Raw genomic sequence first — 18,576 nt, forward strand, 5'->3', positions numbered from 1 at the left:
TTAGGTCCTGACTCAGCAAGGATTTAGTCCATGCTTAGGCCGATGCATTTGCAAACAGTCCTGTTGCAGCAATGCTTTCAAGTCACTTTTGTGTATAATCTAATCCAGGCACAGAAATAGTTGAAGGAGCAGTATCCTGAAAAGTAACAATTATCTTAATACACCTCATCACAATACATGGAAGGCTTCAGGTACTGGAATACTAACTACATTTGATTCTAACTTGTGACAGTAGGATACTGTGTCAGTGAGACGCATTGTTGGATGGCCGATTTGCTTCCATAGCAGTTGTTTGTTCTTTCATTCCCGGTAATAATCACTTTCATGCTTCCAAAGTCCTGGCTACTTTCAGCTTTCAATGGTAATACCTCCTGTAGGTGCCTGCCAGAGGAATCCTCAGCATAAGCTTTGCTGTCTGAAAGTCAGGGTCTTTGTAGGTGAAATGGGGAACCTTTTTGCTTATTTCCTACTGGTTTTGCAAAGCATTGTTTAGGCTCAGGTATGCAAAATCTGTCAGATTTTGACCACTTTTTATGCAGACGGTAAATTAATAAAAGAGAAAGCTATATAATTAATTCAGAAAAGTGATGTCAGTGGAAACTTTAGGTGTGCTTAGTGTAGCAGTGACCAGTAAGCACATGCTCAGTCTGGTTTCACCATGAGACATGGATGACCTGGGAAAACCCAGCCCTAATGGAAGTCCTTCCACGGCTTTGTACAAGTCACCTAAGGAGCTGCGCTCGGCAGATCTGCACCAGTGTAACCCGTGGGTGACACCTGGTGAGCAAAGCTGGTGAAGTCTCTGCTGCGAAGCTCCTGACTCACGCAGAACTGCAGGTGCGCGCAGCAAACCTTGCGGGAGCAGGGCTGCCTCTTTTTGTTATCTGTCCCCTGCCAGGAGGGTGGGGAGAGCAGCGCTGGGGAAAATGCCATGGGCACATGAAAGGAAAGAAACGCTACCGTGACAGCCTGTGGGACCCAGCGGCAGGGAGAGCCTGCAGCGGCACTCTGCCTTGTTGTGGCACCCACTGGTGAAAATCCAAGAGCCTGTCTTTAGTTAGAGTCATCCTTTTCTGATGAGTTGCCCGGCAGTTTAGGGTTAGAGCAGTTTTTTTCAGGGTGGTCTTAGCTAGTCGGTGACGATATTCGTCACCATTCCTCCACAAGGCTGAAAACTGCCAGTGACAATGACTGTTATGTGCCCTGTTTTACCAAACACCAAGGCCCACACACAAAAGAAGTTTGGTTTAAAGATTATTTATTTATTTATTTCAAAATTTTAAAATTGTACTGTCAGTCTATATATTTCATCCACTTCCAGCTTTTTTTTCCTCAAGCTGTGAGGGTCAAAAAGCCTTAATTCAAAATACAAAAAGCTTCTCTCCACTAGCATGAATCCCGGAACTGGGAGATTTAAAATTACAGAAAATATGCAGGGTTTCAGCCAGTCTGCTAATCCTGTTTTGCACATGTGGAACTAGGCCAGGCACTAAGAGCTTTACCATTTTGTCCAGGGTTACATATAATTTCAAACAGAGTTAGATGTGCTGATGTCCAGATTACTAAACAAGTCTTCCTCTTCTTAAAAACAGAGATGACAAAATTCTTACGGCATATTCCCCACTTCAAACCACAATATGAGGTTACTTGGCCACCAATCTCTTTAATCCTTACTAGCAAATACCAAGGTATGTGTATGATTTCTGGACTTTTCTTCAGTAATTGTATTATTGTTTTACAGTTGCTTCTAGGTTCTGAATGACAACTGCTTGTCACACAAGCTGTACAATGGAAAAGATCTCTGTAATAAATTCAGTCTTACTATTATTTTGTAAATGTCATTGTCAATGTCCCCAGACTTTCTTAATCAAATGGGAGTGGGCCACTTCTACAAATGTATGTATCCTGAACACTGAATAGAAACAGAGTTAAGTTGAATAACTGGTAAGTGAGGTTCACATCTCTCTCCTATTGTATCCACACAGACTGGAGCTAAGGGAAACTATATTTCTAAAAACATGATGTCATTCTTAGATTTTGAAATATACATTCAGGATCCCGAATGGGGGATTTGCCCAGAAAGGTGGGAGGCACTTCGTGGCGTGCTGAGGGTTTGAAGACATTCCCATTTTAACCACTAGAGGTCCGTTATACACAAGTCCTTTTCAGAATAGAGTATTCCGTATTAGTACCAAATTTTTTAAACCCTTGCATTCTGGAACAAATATTTAAACAGATATTAAAAGTATTTTGATTTAAGTGACTGGTATGAGAATGCCACCTGAAAAGATAACAAGTATTTTTTGGTTTTTGGTGTTTCTTGTAATAACAGGTTTTTTTCTTTTTTTCTTCTTTTAAACACTCATCTGTTCAGCAGATTACTGAAGAATACTAAACAAGAAGATACACCAGTGTGTATCTGCTGGTAATTTTACTGATTTCTCATTCCTAAATATAGAGGATGAAGTCACTGTGCAAGATAAGTCACAAAAGCCCACTCTGGCATCTTTATCTTTTTCTCAGAATGTTTGGTGGCACAAATCAAAGGAGTTTGCTAATGGCTCGTCTTATCTGTATTAGACAAATTACAGAGACAGATCCCCACACTGGGAAATGAAACACTGTGCCCTAAAATGAATTATCAAATGAAGACCTGTGAGGAGAGGAGTCACTATTCAATAAGTTTGTCTGTGACTTTGAAGGAGCCTTTCCAGTCAAAGATGTTGTGCATGGCTTTGGGTACACAACTACAGAAAGAGTCTGAAGGGTAGGGCTTGGTGGGTGCAAGTTGAAGGGCAGAGACCTTATTCCTCCAGCATGTTCATTTGTGTGCCTCAGCTTCCACTAGGCATGTACCCCAAACTAAATTCTTGCCAGTGTGAGTATTTAGAGCAATCTCAGACTTTCAATGCTGCTTTTCTACAGCTCAGCCCAATTTGCATGCTATAACTAAGCACTGAGAGTCCAAAGTGCACAGTCTTCATCTGTAAAACTGGACTGAGCACCAAATGCAGTGCACTGTTCTGCCTGGGCAAACCCAGGACCAGGGGCTCCTGCCTTCTGTTGCTTTTGCCCCTGTTTATTCAGCTGGGCAGAAAAATCTTTGCTCAGTGTTGTCCTACATCCCAGTTTCCATTCCCTGCCAGGGCTATCAGAAGATCTCCCTGGGCATATCTTTGGTTGGAAATACATTCCTCTGCTACAGGCCATGCTTGACACCATCTCTCTTCAGGCATTACCAGTAGGGAGATCCACTCCTCAGCAAACCCCATATGCATTGCACTTGAGAGAGTCCTGCTCAGACACTCTGCTTCTACTGCTTATGGGAGGTAGCTGGGACTGGGGAAGCTGCATTCTGGTTCCATGTGGAGGAGCCCTGCATCTTTCACTCAAGGCTTGTTGATGACAAACAACATCAGATGTCAGGGGCTAGGCATAAGTCACAGCTGACAGAGCTTATGCTGTTGGTGTGGAATTTTTAATTGTCAATAAGAGCGTCTACCTGATGTCCAGGGTCATATACAAACTGACTAGAATCAAAGAAGCTCTAGATGTTCACACTTCCTCAAAACAGTGTCATACCCATGCCCCAGACAGTAACTGATCACAACACATTCCTCAAGAGCAGGCTACCTGCCACTCCACTTCTTATATACACTATCTGTGCCCTTGCCTACCACACTTTTCCCACACCAGATGAACAAGTAAATGTCTAGGTGGAAACCCATGATTTAGGTTTGAACTAAAATCCCACACTCCGATGAGGTATTGGGCTATATGGGAAAATGACAAGGAATTAAACATAGCAACAGAAGAAAATAAAAAGCAACAGAGCAACAGTGGCAACTCAGCCAGGTGGCACACACATAATTTAATTAAATTAGTTAAAGCTATCTCAGTGATTTTCAAGATGGACAAATAACTAGTATAACTAGTGATAGCAAGGAATAATAGTCCTGCAATTCCTTTGTACTCAATAGCTCTCCATTGGCCTTTTGTCTTATGTTAAACTGCATCTGAATGTTATGTTGTATTTCTACACATTCATCAAGTGTCACCACTTACTTTTTGTAACCTTATCCATCAAAGAGTGCAACTGGATTTCACTTTATGGGGTCATTCATGGCTCACTTCTCACTATGATATTTGGAGCATTTGATTAACAAGATCTCAGAGAGGAGGTCTGAACTTTTAGATACCATTACATAGTAGTTTAATTAATGTGCTTCTTTATATCTAAATAAAATACCTCTGCTCATCTTTGTGGTTGAAAAGGAAAAGAATTGTCCATTTTTCTAATTTTAAGCTTTTCCAGTTTTTACTGTCACAAGGATTGTTGGATACAAATGTTTTGATTTGATGTTGCTTGTGAGCAAGGAAAATTAGCAGTGAAGAGATGTCTCAGCAATTAAATGAGGTCAGTAAAAATTTTTTATGTTCTTTCATTTGCTTTAAAGAAAAGGGTGAATGGAAGGTAACCCTGCCCCTACCAGATTTCATTTCTTACCTGTTTAGATATAAGCCAGTCTGATAGATTTTCTTTTTAAAGGCAAAAAAAAAGCATATGGAAAAATTGAGAGTTGCACTTTTAAGGGTCTAGGCTGACCATCTGAATTTTCATTCTCCAGTTGTCCGTTCTGTTGCACCTACAATAGAAGACATCAAAGCATTAACGAAAGGTCAGAGTATTTTTCTCAGATAGGCACATCTCTGCTGAGATATGAGAGGCTCTTGACATAGGGCAACACATCTGCAAGTTACAGAATCATGGAATCACACAGAATCAATTAGGCTGGAAAAGACATCCAAAACCATCAAATCTAACCTTTGACTGATCACCACCCTGTCAACTAGACCACAGCATTGAGTGCTACATCTAATAATTTCTTGAACACCTCCACAGTGATTCCACCATCTCCCTGGGCAGTCAATTTCAATGTTTAACAACTCTTCCTGCCCTGAGTTTAGCTCAGCTCTTAGCATGGCACTAATAACACCACGATTGTGGGTTCAATCCCAGTATGGACCATTCACTTAAGAACTGGAACTGATGATCCTTGAGGGTGCCTTCCAACTCAGAATATTCTGTGAAGAAATTTCTCCTGATGTCTAATCTGCATCTTGAGTCTGTTTCTTCTTATGGTTGCCTTGTAAAGAGGCTGATCCCCACCTTGCTACCGTCCCCTTTCAGGCAGTTGTAGAGAGCAATAATGAGCCTCCTTTTCTCCAGACTAAAGTCACCCTAAAGGCTGGGCAGAGAAGTGATTGAGAGCAGCCCTGGGGAGTAGGATTTTGGGTGCTGGTGGCTGAGAGGCTGGACATGACCCAGCCATGGGCACTCCCAGCCCAGAAAGCCAAACGTGTCCTGGGCTGCATCCAAAGCAGCGTGGGCAGCAGGGGAGGGAGGGGATTCTGCCCCTCTGCTCTGCTCTGCTGAGAGCCCACCTGGAACCCTGCACCCAGCTCTGGGGTCCCAGCACAGGGAGGGCATGGAACTGTTGGAAAGAGTCCAAGGGAGGGCCACTAAGTTGATCAGAAGACAGGAACACCTCCCCTACAAAGACAGGATGAGGAAGTTGAAGAAGAGAAGGTTGTATGGAGACCCCACAGGAGCATTCCAGTATATGAAGGGGAATACTGGAGAAGGGATCCTTTGTCAGGAGCTGTACTGGTAGGAGAAAGGATAATGGGTTCAGACTGAAAGACGGGAAATTTTCTTTAAAAACATAGAAGAGACTATTTGCTGTGAGGCTGGTGGCAGTATTTACCGTGGGGCTCTGGAACAGATTGCACAATTCAAGGCCAGGTTGGATGGAGCTTTCAAACTGATCTGATGGAAGGTGTCTCTGCCCATGGCAGGAGCAATGGAACTACATGGTCTCAAAGTCCCTTCCTAACCAAACCATTCTGTGATTCTGTGATCTGCCTTCTATGTGAATTACATTTCTTCATGCTGCAGAATTACCAGTGAAATTAGTCATTCTGACAGCACCTGGGCTTAGGGGAGAGTTTGCTCTTTTTTCCTTTTAACAAACAGACAGCTCTTCAGTGATCTTCTTAAGCACTTGGTTTTTTACTTTTCTGGGCATCTCTACAAAATATCAGTACACAACAACAAAAAAATTGCTGATCAAGTTATGTAAAGCTGTTAAAAAATTCACTTTGGCATTGTATGGAGCCATTCACTGGGAAAACTAACATCATCATTCAAATTTCTCTTTAATGTCATCTGCTTGGACTGTAGAGATAGCAAAACAAGGCAGATTTTCAACAGTTTTATTCTGCTGGAGTAGAGGGGTCCATATGCAGGCATTAGCAGGTACGGCAGAAGAAAAATTAAAGAACTAAGGTAAGTGGGGATGAAAAACAGCCCCATTATAAAAAACTCCCCTTTTTGTTTGTAACTGAGCCTTACTTGAGATTGTTATTGGCAGCACTGGAAGACTGTGAATTGGCAGCGTCTGGAAGACACTGCTGAGTGAATGGAGAGACAGAATCTGGGATTTTTTATTCCCCCCCCCCTTCTTCTGGCTTGAATTAGTAACAAATATAATTTTTTGCGTCACTTATATAATTTTCTAACCTTCCATCTGAAGCTACCCTATTAAGTAAGATTTCCAGGCATTCCTGGACAAGGTGTGTGCTCAGGAATAGTAAATCTGATGCTGCAGACTTCCTGGCACACAGGCTTCAATTGAACATGCATGCACAATCTGTCCAATTTGGCCAGAAAACATAGGATGTACTGAGCTGGGTGTTACGCAGCCATAGTGCATATGGGCTGTGAATGTGTCTAGGATTACCAGTCACACAGCAGCCAGTCAGAGCTGCTGTGAATGCACAATGAGTTTTCAGTTGCTGGATTTACAGACACACAGAAATCCCAGGAGAGAATCCTGGAAAATCCTGCCCTGATAAAATTCTGATTTGACAGAAAGAAAGCACTGCCAAGAAAACCTGGCTTTCAGCAGTTCTTAATGAAAAACAAAAAGAAAAAAGAAAAAAGAAAAAAAAAAAAAAAAAAAAAAAAAAAAAAAAGATTGTCATGTCTCCCAGGGTTTCTGAGAGACTCGTGAGCTGGGGTGTTGCAGAAGGTTTCCTGTGCAATCAGCTATTCCCCACAAACTGCTTTACTGCTTTTTTACTGCTTTGGACTGCCCTTCTCAGCTCCAGTAGGATGTGAATTATGCAGATTTTAGCATAGGGCTGGGGAGGAATCTGCTGCAGACACTTGCAGCTCACCATAGTCTGAGTGTTTGGCTTTTTTTTTTTTCTTTTTAATGCACACTAGAGTAGGTCTCTGAGGAGTGTAAAGTGGAGATAAGCATGAAAAGAAAAATATCTCTCCTGTCTGTAACTCCATTAGTCACTCCTACTGGAGATGGTCTTGTTTAAAATATGAAACCCAAATATGCAGTGCTACTGCAAGAATGACATTGAGGTGCTGGAGTGTATCCAGGGAAGGGCAATGGAGCTGGTAAAAGGTATGGAGAACAAGTCCTGTGAGGAGCAGGTGAGGGAGCTGTTCAGCCTGGAGAAAAGGAGGGTTAGGGGAGAACTTATCACTGCACAACTGTCTAAAAGGAGGCTGTAGCCAGGTGTGGGACTGTCTCCTCTCACAGGTAACAAGTGATAGGACAAGAAGAAACAGACTCGAGTTGTGCCAAAGGAGGTTTAGATTGGATAGTGGGAGAAATTTTTTCACCAGAAGGGTTGTCAAGTACTGCCCAAGGTGCAGTGGTCAAGTCACCATACACCCAGGCAGTATTTGAAAGATGTGTGGATGTGGCACTTGGGGACACGGTTTAGTGATGAACATGACAGTGCTGGGCAAATGGTTCAACTTGACGATCTTAAAGGTTTTCTCCAACCGAACTGATTCTGTGGTGTTCTATATGTGACTATTGAGGGATCACATGGCTAGATGAATGCTGTATCTAAACAGTAAATAGATCATTTAGAGGAAAAAAGGCTTGAACTTGCTAAATATTTCCATTTAAGTATTGTAGCGAAAGCAAACCTGCTGGGGAAAAAAGTACTGTGTTTTGAGATGCAAAAACTCAAACACTCAAACTTACTGCAAGAAGTGCTTTTGCCCTTTTTCAGTGCAAAGCCTGAAAAGATGACAGAAATAAGGGCTCTGTGCTCATCTGCATAATATTATGTGATAATCAGGCCTATGCAAACAATTAAGTGCTCTCCATTCTATAACATTTAACTTACCTTTGTGAGAATACTCAAAATTTTTTAACTAAACAGTGGAACTTAATTGAGAAGACTGCTGCTTCTATTTCCACAGATTTTTATATTAACCAAGACTTGTGATATGCAGGGGGCTTTTTTCATTTGTTGGCTTGGTGTTAGTTTTCTTTTTCTTTGTTTTGTTTGGAAAGGGAGGTTTTTTTGTTTTGGCTTTGGTTGTTTTTTAAGATGAAGCTATGAAAAACCTTACTTCAATGCTTTCTCACTAAGTTAAACATCCCTGTTGCCTACAGATTGTGGATGTTTGGTCTTGGCTGGTGTCACTTTCGTGGCAAAAGTGTCACAGAATAAAGTTTATGTACAGAGGAAGCTACCTGGTTTACGAGGCATGGGGATCAGCAGTATCTGTTTCAGGTTCATTAGAAAGAAATTATATGAGGATTAGGTTGGTGACCATTGATCTGCTGGAAACAAAAATCAGCTTGAATTTAACCAGGGCATTTGTAGAGCCTCCTGAAACTTGTGCTCAGTAGAAAAGTTTTTTATTTGGTTTTTATTTGTGAGACACCGCACCTGGAGAAAGCAGCTTGCTGGGTGATTATAATGGGTCTGCAAGAGAGAACTGGATGGAGGACTGGAATGGGAGAGGGAGAGGGAGATGGATTTGGAAAGGGAGAGGGAGATGGATTTGGAAAGACATTGAGGAGGGAGTACTCCATGTGAGCTGAAAGGACTGGTCTGTTTTGGTAAAGAGAATCTTTCTGATGCAAAGTCTGGGTGTGCAGCACAAGCCAGGGGAGCAGTAGGCAGGTGAGTGCAGTGTAGGAGCCCCATGGCTGGGGTGTCTATTACCATGGCTTGCAAGCCTTTTCTGATGTGGAAGGTTTGAGTCTCCTTCCACTTAGGCCAAGAGGTAATGTCTGTGACTGCTGCACTTCAGCTGGAGACATGCTGTTATTTTCTCTGCAAAATGACAAAACTTACTTTTATTATCAGCTATACAGGGTGTAATGCTTTTGCACTTTTATCTGTTAAATTCTGCCAGGTTCCTTGCCTTTGTTGGGATTGCATATACTATTATTTCTCGCTTATTCTGTCACTCACTTTTTATATTGGGGGGCTGGTTTAGAACCATAGAATCATCAAGGTTGGAAGGGGCCTCTAAGATCATCCAGTACAACCAAGCCAGCACTACTACTGTAACTCCAAACCACTAAACCACATTACCCAGCATCAGATCCAGGTGCCTCCTAAGGATCTCCAGGGATGGAGAATCCAACACCTCTCTGGCCAACTTATTCCAATGCCTGAGCACCCTAACAGTGACTTTTTTTCCCCTAATATCTAATCTGGTTCTCCTGTCTCAGCTGAAGGCCATTTCTTCTTGTCCTATCACTGTAGGGACAGTAGAAGTGACCACCCCCCACCTCACTACAGCCTCCTTTCAGGGAGCTGCAGAGAGCAATGAGGTCTGCCCTGAGCCTGCTCTTCTCATGACTAAACAAACCCAGCTCTCTCAGCCATTCCTCATAAGACGTGTTTGCTAGACCTTCCATGAGCCTTGTTGACTTTAACTGGACAAGCTCCAGCACCTCAGCGTCCTGGAGGTGTCAGAGGGGGCCAAAACTGGACTTGAGGTGTGGCCTCAGCCAGGCTAAGTACAGGAGGATGATCACGTCCCTTGTCCTGCTGCCACACTGCTCTTGGTTCAGCCCAAGCAAGATGCCATGGGCCTTCCCGGCCACCTGGGCACACGGTGGCTCACACTGAGCCAGCTCTCAAGGAGCATCTCCAAGTCCCTTTCTGCAGAGCAGCTCTTAAGCCAATTCTCCCCAGCCTGCAGTGCTGCATGGGTTTGCTGAGACTAAGGGGCAGAACCCAGCACTTTGCCTTATTGAGCCTCATGCAGGGGTCCTTGGCCCACGGACTCAGTCTGTCCACATCTCTGTAGAGCCTTCCTACCCTCGAGCATAGATTAGGTAGCACACTTTGGGGGATTTCTTTATGCAGGATATGTCAAGGTCTACTTTTTTGGTTGGTTGGTTGGCTGTTGTTTGTGGGGTTTTTTTGTGTGTGTGTTTTTTTGCTTGCTTGTTTGGGTGGGTTTTTTTTTTGTGGTTTATATTTTATTTCTTTCCCTCTTGCTGTGTCCGCGTTGAGCGTTCCGGGCCCGTGGCCGCGGAGCCGCGGCTGCTGCGGGCGGCAGGCGGCCACGAGAGGGCGGCGCAGGCCACTCGAGAGCTGATCCGCCAAAGGCCTGCGCCCACCAGTTAAATGTACTAAAAACACGGGAGGAAAAGACCAAGAAAGCAAACAGTGGAGACCGACCTTCACTAAAGTTCAGTTTGGTTATTGGGCGTCAGAGGTATCGCACCTGCAGAGCTGGTGCCTTCGAACCAGGGACGGGGCCTTGGGCTTGCACAGCTCTCCTTTCTACACCTCCTCTTCTGCGTCAGAGGCCTGGTGTCCATACTGTGGTTTGAAATAAGCTGGATCAAGTGTCTAGTAATGAATGCTTCACGGCCTTCACCACCATCTGTGCTAGGAGACCTGGGAATAATGGGGCAAACTGAAGAGTGTGATGTCAAGAAGCCCTAATTCCAGGGTGCTGCTTCATTAAGCTGAAACTGGAAGCCTGCATGTCAAAGGATTAATGTGTTAATAAGGTTCACTTTATTATCTAGACAATTATATATATTTTACTATTACATATACACTGTTCTCCACTCTGAGTTACTTTGGCTTACTAACTCGGATCCATCTCAAGTAACTTTCACTTTTACTGTAATGAGAAAGTCATCAAAGTCATAGCTGATATCATCATCTTTCAAAGCTCTGAGTGAGTTCTGGATTTTCCACCTATTTCATCCGAAATAGGTCCTTGAATCTTTCTAAGAGACCTACCACTTGATGTGTCTTACCGTTCAAGCTATTCTTCTGCATTCATCCCCATTTATATACTTAGAAAAAAGAAAACAGGAAAAAGAAAGAGGCAGATGTATGAAGGGTTTTTATCTTTTGAGAATGAATGGTACATGCTATGTACACTATGCTAATTCCAGCAAGTGGAGACAATTGCACTTGCCTGAATGCAGGCCAGGAGATAATTTTCTGGCAACTTCTCATGTCTTTTATAGAGAAAGAAAACTAAGAATTCATGCCCTTCTCAAGCGAGTTCAGACTGACAGGTCACTGGTTTGGTTTCCACGTCTTTGCATGCTAGTAGGGTAAAAAAGATTGCGAGGCTTGAGAATTGGCGTTTACAACGAGGAGTTTTCTTCCCAGTACTGACAGCTCTGTAGACATCAGAGAAATGTTCTTAGAGAGGCTGGATGTATCTGGCAAACATCATGCCTATGTTGTCACTAGTTTAAAACGGAAGCTCACTAAGTGCCAAGTCAAATGCTGTCACCTGTAGTGTCACCAGGGCACTAACTAGAAACAACTGGAAGTAGAAACACGGCAGCTCATTACAGTGGCTCAGTTTGAGAGGCATTTTGGAACCTGTATTGCTCAAAGAGACCGAAACTGAGCAGAGTATAGGATATACACACATAAGACTTCACCCATGACTCCCAGTGAAGTACTGGAAAGGACATCCCCGGATTTCAGCACATTCGGATGGGGACGATGCGGCTGCAGGCTAGTGAACAGCAAGGGTGCCACGTTAGAGAGCAGCCCGCTGGAGTCGGTCCGGACAGGTGGCAGTAGCACAGGTTACCCCAAGGTGGCTCTCCACAACCTCTGTGAAACCGCTTGGGGCTGCTCTGAAGCGGTGACTCGGTGGAGACAAGTGCTACCCGTGAGCTTAAGCCTAAACATGTCAGACGCTGAAGGGACGTGAGAAGTGATTTGCCTTTTAACATTTAGGTTGTGCTCATTCACAGCGGGAAAATACCGTGTTTTTTTCTTGCTTGTTTTGCTTACAAACAGGTTCAAATCCGAGTTCAGCCATCACACTCGTTTCACTCTGAATTAATTATGACCGCTGTCCAAATTACAACTATTTTTAATAAAGCCCAACTGAAAATAAAAGTCTGTTCGCTCACACCACTCCCCCTCCCAGGATCATAGGCCAGTACAGCCTGCAGAAGGATTACCAGTGACCTCAGAACAGGTCTGCATCGGGGCAATCCTGCAAAGATGAAACCTACACAGCCTCCCTGGACAGGGAGCCTGCTCCGCTGCTTGACTGTTCTCAGGGAGAAAGGGTTTTTCTTACATTCCATCTGAGCCTCTTGATTTACACTCCGCTCATTTTCTCCTTCCTCCCCACTACGCATTGCTGTGAAGACCCTGGTGTTACCTTCCAAATGACCACTCCACAGGTTTTGGGCACTGCAGTTTGCTGCCCCAGCTTTGCCTTCCCGAGGCTGCACTGGCGCTGGTCCCTCAGCCTGCAGAGCAGACCAGCGCCGCAGCTTTGGACCCCTCGGTGCCCCATCGGCCCTGGCTCCAGTTCATCGGCTGTTTCCCCGGCTGGGGGTGCCCGGACCGGACAGACCGCATCGCTGCTGTGCCGTGAGTGCTGAGCAGAGGGGGATTGTCCCCTGCCTCGGCAGCTGCCCTGCTCCTGTTCATACAGAGAGGCACGGGGATTTGCTGCAGCCGGGGCCGCTGCTGAGCATCCCCAGGTGACTGCCCAGTGCAGCCCCACGGCCTTCTCCAGAGAGCTGCCCTCCGCCCTGGCTGCAGGGGCTGTCCTTCCGCGGCGTTCACATTTGCCAAAAACATATTAACAAATATGGTTTCTTTCGTTCATTAAAAAAAAAAAAAAAAAAAAAATTTATTTCCCCTGCACTGTACAGATTTTCCGTTCCAAGTCTTGGACACAAATCGCCCTACTACCTGCCAGTGCCTACAGGCGAGCGGTGTGCAGGGCGCTGGCTCGGCACCGCGGGCTCGGCCCGGCTCGGCTCGGCTCGGCCCGGCGCGTGCCTGCGCGCCCCCCGCCCGCCCCACGTGGCCTCCCGGCACGAGCCGCTCTTTGCCGCCCCCCCGCCCCGAGCTTCCTCTCCGGCGCGCGCCGATTAGCATAATAAAGCCGCCCCTTTCTCCCCCGCTGGCCAATGGGAGGCCGGGAGGCGCCCGCGAGGGCTATAAGTAGCGCACGCCTGCCAGCTGTCGCTTCAGAGCGCTCAAGCCGTGCGCTGAACGAGGGCTGAGGGAGCTGCGGGGTTGTGCGGACTAACTGCTATGACTCTGGAGGAGATCCACGGACAGCAGCCCATGCCTGCGGGCCACGACTGGTACGTGCGGGTGGGCACTGGGGAGCCGAGGAAAACGGGTAGCGGGCGGTTTCGGGGCGGCGCTGGTTGTGGCGGCGGCAGCGCGCTGACCCTGTGTCCTCTCCCGGCCCGCAGGATGCAGGGCGCCGGCACGGCCCTCCACGAGCTACTGGTGTCGGCGCAGCGCCGAGGCTGCCTCACCGCCGGCGTCTACGAGTCGGCCAAGCTGATGAATGTGTAAGTACGGCGGCGGGGGCAGGGGGAGTGTGTAAGTCAGCCCGGCGGGGCTGCGGGGCGGCAGGCGCCGACCGCGGGACTCATCGGGCTGCTCCCCTCTTGCAGCGACCCCGACAACGTCGCGTTCTGTGTGCTGGCCGCGGACCAGGAGGACGAGGGGGATATCGCCCTGCAGATCCACTTCACTCTGATCCAAGCCTTCTGCTGTGAGAACGACATCGACATCGTGCGGGTGAACGACGTGGCCAAGCTGGCAGCCATCGTGGGGCCCAGCGAGGACTCCGGGGAGCCGCGCGATCTCCACTGCATCCTCATCACGGTGGGTGTCCCCCGGCGCCGCCAGGGCCCGCTGGGGCGGCCCCTTCTCCCGCTGCGGGTGGTCGGGTCCTCTGCTGGGCACAGATAGAGCGCTTGGCACGCAGCGAGTCAGCTGAATAGTAGTAGTAGGAGGAGGCAAAATTTCTCGTAACTGGATTTCCTTTGCTGTCCACAAGGGCAGCATCTCTGCTTCCTGTCTTGTCTGTGTCAGGACAGAAACTGTCTGGAAGTGCTTCCAGTCCTAAGCTAATGCTTCTGTAAATATTATGATGACCTCAGCTGGCGGGCAGCACTCATGGTGTGCTTTTTTTTTCTTTATTGCAGAACCCGAATGAAGAAGGCTGGAAGGACCCAGCTCTGGAGAAGCTGAACTTGTTTTGCGAAGAGAGCAGGAATGTCAATGACTGGGTGCCAACTATCACCCTGCCTGAGTGATAGTCACCTGGTGCACTGAGGAGGCTGAAACCTTTGTTGCATTCTCAACGTGCTGTGCGTTCACCAAAATGTGCAACAAGCTGCTGATTCCATGGATTAGCCTGGTCAAGAGACTGGATTAAAGTCCCTCGGACTGGCATGCAGTGGGCTCTTACAGAGGAGAAAGAGGAAAACAGCTCATCTCACCAGTGAGCCTCAGTAGGCTGCAACCGTGGAGAGGCTGACATACCATGGAACTGAAAGAAGTATTGCAAGTTTGGCTATGTGGAACTGTTTCAGAAAGGAGAGGGCAAGTTGAGGGAAGTGGGCCAAAACTTTCCAGAAGGACTGGATAGAGTACTGTAACTAGGAACTGTTGGTGCTGTCTGCAAAACACAGGAGAAAGTATCAATATTTATGGAGTATTTGGGGATTGGTTACTAAGACAAATGCAGATATTCCAAAGCAGACAGACTTCAACAGGCCTCTTGGGTCACTCTGCAGATCTGTTTTAGTACTGCAATAACTTTTATTGAAATATTTGCTGCTATTGAAGCTTTCATAATAAATTTTTGACAATTAATTTCTGGGAGTGTCTTGCTTGCTGGGTGTGGGGAAGCATGTCACTGAAATACTGCTGATGTTTTGCTTGTGTGCTGTAGTCAAAGATCTACTCCACAGTAATGTAGTTATTGCTCAAATGCTTTCCTGGGATGGCTGAGTGAAGTTCTGTGCTGTCCAAGTTGATAATTCAACCTTTTACCCTCTTGCAACAGCTGCTTATCGCAACAGCTTGCAAGACGAAGGAGTCGCATGCCTAATGAGCTCACTTATTGTAATAGGAGGCCTTTGTAGTCTGCTGGAGGAGCACAATGCATGTTAGAAACATGGATTTTTGGAATACAGACCTCCAGTAAATTGCATCATTGATTCTTAAATATGACTTAGATGCATTCAGAGTTGACGTGTTTCCACTTGACAGAAGCAGCTTAAACATGATGGGGGGGGCTGCAAAACTCCTTACATGTCAAACACATCTAACATTTGCTTTTATTAGAATGACATCATTAAATCTAAAACTAGCAAATGGTGAATAAACATCACATCTGCCACAAGCTGCTCTCTGATTGCCATATGCTGTAACAATAGAAGCTGTCAGTCCAGAAGCCAATTTTGCAAAACCTAATTGCATGACAACACCAAATTAAGTCCAAAACAATTTAAGGATGGTGTGGCCTTTTTTTAGAGATTCTGTCATGAAAAGTTAATGTGGGTGGGTTGATTTGGCCCTATGTTAAAAGGGAAAACATCACCCCATTTTTGTGCACAAACTATGTGTGTGCTTCAGGACTTGACATTAAAATGGCACAGTAATAATCCCCTCTCCACAGAGCAAGAAAGCTAAACTACTCACTTCCTTTATAGGCACTAAAACCACTCAGTTATCACAATTGCATTTCCTCTGGGCTGGCTTGCAGTGATTGACAGTAGCACTTGCTGAAAAGTGGTCATTTCCACTTGAGCAAGGAAGCTGCTTGCTCTCAGTTTCATTGTTCCTGATAAGGGAAGTTCAAATTCAGCTCCAGCATTCCTGGAATATGCTTCCTTGTACAGACGGTATCTAGCAGAGTTTGGCCTTTGTTACTGTGTCATGAGAGGCTGTGGGCTGGCAGCAAAACCGGAGCTTAGACCGAAGTAAACACTACGGGCCCTAAGACCTCTGTAAGTATTCGCTTTTGCACTTTAGATACAGGAGTTTCTGCACAGCCTGTTTTTCTGCTTAACCCACACTCAGCAACTGGTGTCTGTCTAGGACTTTGAGAAAAGTCACATGGAGAAGCAAGAGAATAAACAACTCTGGCAGCTGTGATAACAGAAACTGCCTTTAAGGCAGTTGCCTTGATACACAGAACATATCAAGTGTGGGTGCTTTATTAGACGTTTTTATATTTTTTTCTTAGCAAATGCAGGTTTCTTCACTTTACAGCCAAGAAACATATTTCTGCTCTTTGCTTGGGGCCTAATCAGTACTCAGAGCCAAGAACAGATTAAAGTGGACTGTCCTGAATTCAACTTTCATGTGAAGTGTAAGCAGTACTTTACAGCCGTGAGTGGTTTTAACAAGCCTGAGAAGACTAAAGGAAGTTCTCATGCATGTATACAATTACATAAATCATTAAACGATAGCAGAAAGTATGTGTAACTGGTCTGTTGACTGAGACAGTAGGCATTGATAGTGGTACCTGGTGGGAAGTTTAGCTTCCCAGCTTTTATGGAAGGAGTGTACTTGCTATGCAGCAAACAATGAAATTAGTGGGGCAACACCAAAATACTCTTGTGAGGATGTTCCCTCTAGTCTCATAAAAGATGGGAGGGTGACCTTCTCCTTCAGCCTTGTGAAACTATAAGCTGTACCCCATGAGAGGTACACGATTTCTTATTTTAGTGACCTCTACAGTTCTCCTGAATCCCTTATTGATCACTACAAATACTGTAATGCATATTGTACAAAATTAAGTTAGCCTGCAAGTGTTATTAATACAGTGCTGCAACCAAAGGCAGCTCTGACATGCAAGTTATGTGCTGCTGCAAGTATCTGTAATGATCAACACTACTTAATGTAGCAAAAATTCAGCAGCTGGTATCTACATCTTTACATGCTCAAATATATAACTGTACAAAGAGCAAGTATACATTTGTTAAAGATAGAGAGTAGGCTTGGGTATTATTGACTGTAGTGGGGACAGCTGGTCGGGAGATGGTTGGCTCATCAGATGTGCAGGATGTTTTGTCAAGTACCTGGGAGATCTGGAGGTTGCAACACTGGTCTCTTGTGTCTGTGAGCAATTTGCCCCAAGCATTTTGCCTTCCCAGAAAACAGAAGTACCCAGGAGGGAGGCACTGTGGGTTTTCAGAACCACTGGGAACTCTGCCAAGGTGCCCCCCTCCCCTCCCAGCTGTGTTGCATACTCTGCACAGGCTGGCTTGTGCTCTGCCATGGTGGCCATGTCAGGGGGCTCTGGGGAGGAGACTGAAGTTAATAGACGTTAATAAGAAAGGTGGTTCTACAGGACATGATCAGCTGAGGGATGTGGCACAAGGTGCAGGACATGGAGTGGAGTTACAGATTGATGATGCTTCTGGCTTTGCTTTCCATCAGGCTCTTCACATCTGTGCTAGGTGATAAAATGTATATTTCAATACTGTCATCATAGCTTTGGTGTTGTGCTGACTGTATTTCTAGGTACATTTTTAATGAAGTGGTGCATAAAGTTTAATTTCAATTTTTTTGAACAATAACTTTGCATTTTTTCTGTGTATCCATTTCACCACCTAATTGTAACAACTGACAGGAATTTCCCTTCATGTGTGGTTTCCTTCTCTTAATGGTGTTTTCTTCCTGTTACACTTCTGTGCATCTCTTTACCTTTCTCTCTTTGTGGTTATAGATAGTTATCTCTTCATATGCCTGACAGTTTTACTTTGTGCTATATTAACTGCATTATTATCTTATCAGGATATATGTATGAATACTGGCATGCAGTTGTTGTAAACAATGCTTCTTCTTTTCCTGTGGAGTAGTAAATACAAAAAGGAAGATATTAAAGGGAATATTATGAAGAGGAAGGCAAACTACTGCACAGAGTGAAATTTGCATAAAATCTACGCATACGCTGGATGATATAAACAGTGTTTATAGCTGTGGATGCTCAGTGAAGGAGCTTAGATTTCTGCACGCTGGTGGAGTTTTAGTTATAGGCTGTTTGGATTACTGTGTGTTCTGTCAGGAGAAAATCTTTGCGAAATTGCTAGTGTCAGGAACATGCCATAGCGCTGCTCTCTGACATATAAGGAAGACCTGGCTCATCTCAACAAATCTATTTATGCCAGCTCTCAGATCCCCTGACCTCAGGAGGAAAGAGCAGTGTGTGCCCGTGTTAAAACAAAGCAAGTATGCAGGCAGTATCTTGCAAGTGGAAGCAAATGCCATCACATGTGTGTGCAAGAGAGAAGTGTGGAGAAGGCTGTGTGACCATTGTATTCCTTGTAGGGGCACACATTGTGGACAGCTGGGCTCATGACTATGCATCCACAAGACTTCATTCACTGCACAGCAGCAGTGGCAGAATCCAAAGCTGGCAGAGGGATGGAGCTGTACAGACAGTACATACACCCC

At 45.3% G+C, this 18,576-nt stretch overlaps 1 protein-coding gene across 1 annotated transcript; it reads left to right on the forward strand.

Moving 5' to 3' along the window:
- Positions 1–13,321: 13,321 nt before the first annotated feature.
- GADD45G (growth arrest and DNA damage inducible gamma) lies at positions 13,322–14,982 on the forward strand. Its single transcript, XM_064404267.1, has 4 exons — positions 13,322–13,451; positions 13,566–13,667; positions 13,773–13,986; positions 14,310–14,982. Exons 1-4 carry the CDS (start codon positions 13,399–13,401, stop codon positions 14,418–14,420), a joined length of 480 nt encoding a protein of 159 aa, XP_064260337.1. The 5' UTR covers positions 13,322–13,398; the 3' UTR covers positions 14,421–14,982.
- The last annotated feature ends 3,594 nt before the right edge of the window (positions 14,983–18,576 follow it).

This window comes from Passer domesticus, chromosome Z (assembly GCF_036417665.1).
Source record: "Passer domesticus isolate bPasDom1 chromosome Z, bPasDom1.hap1, whole genome shotgun sequence".
NCBI classification, from domain to species: domain Eukaryota; kingdom Metazoa; phylum Chordata; class Aves; order Passeriformes; family Passeridae; genus Passer; species Passer domesticus.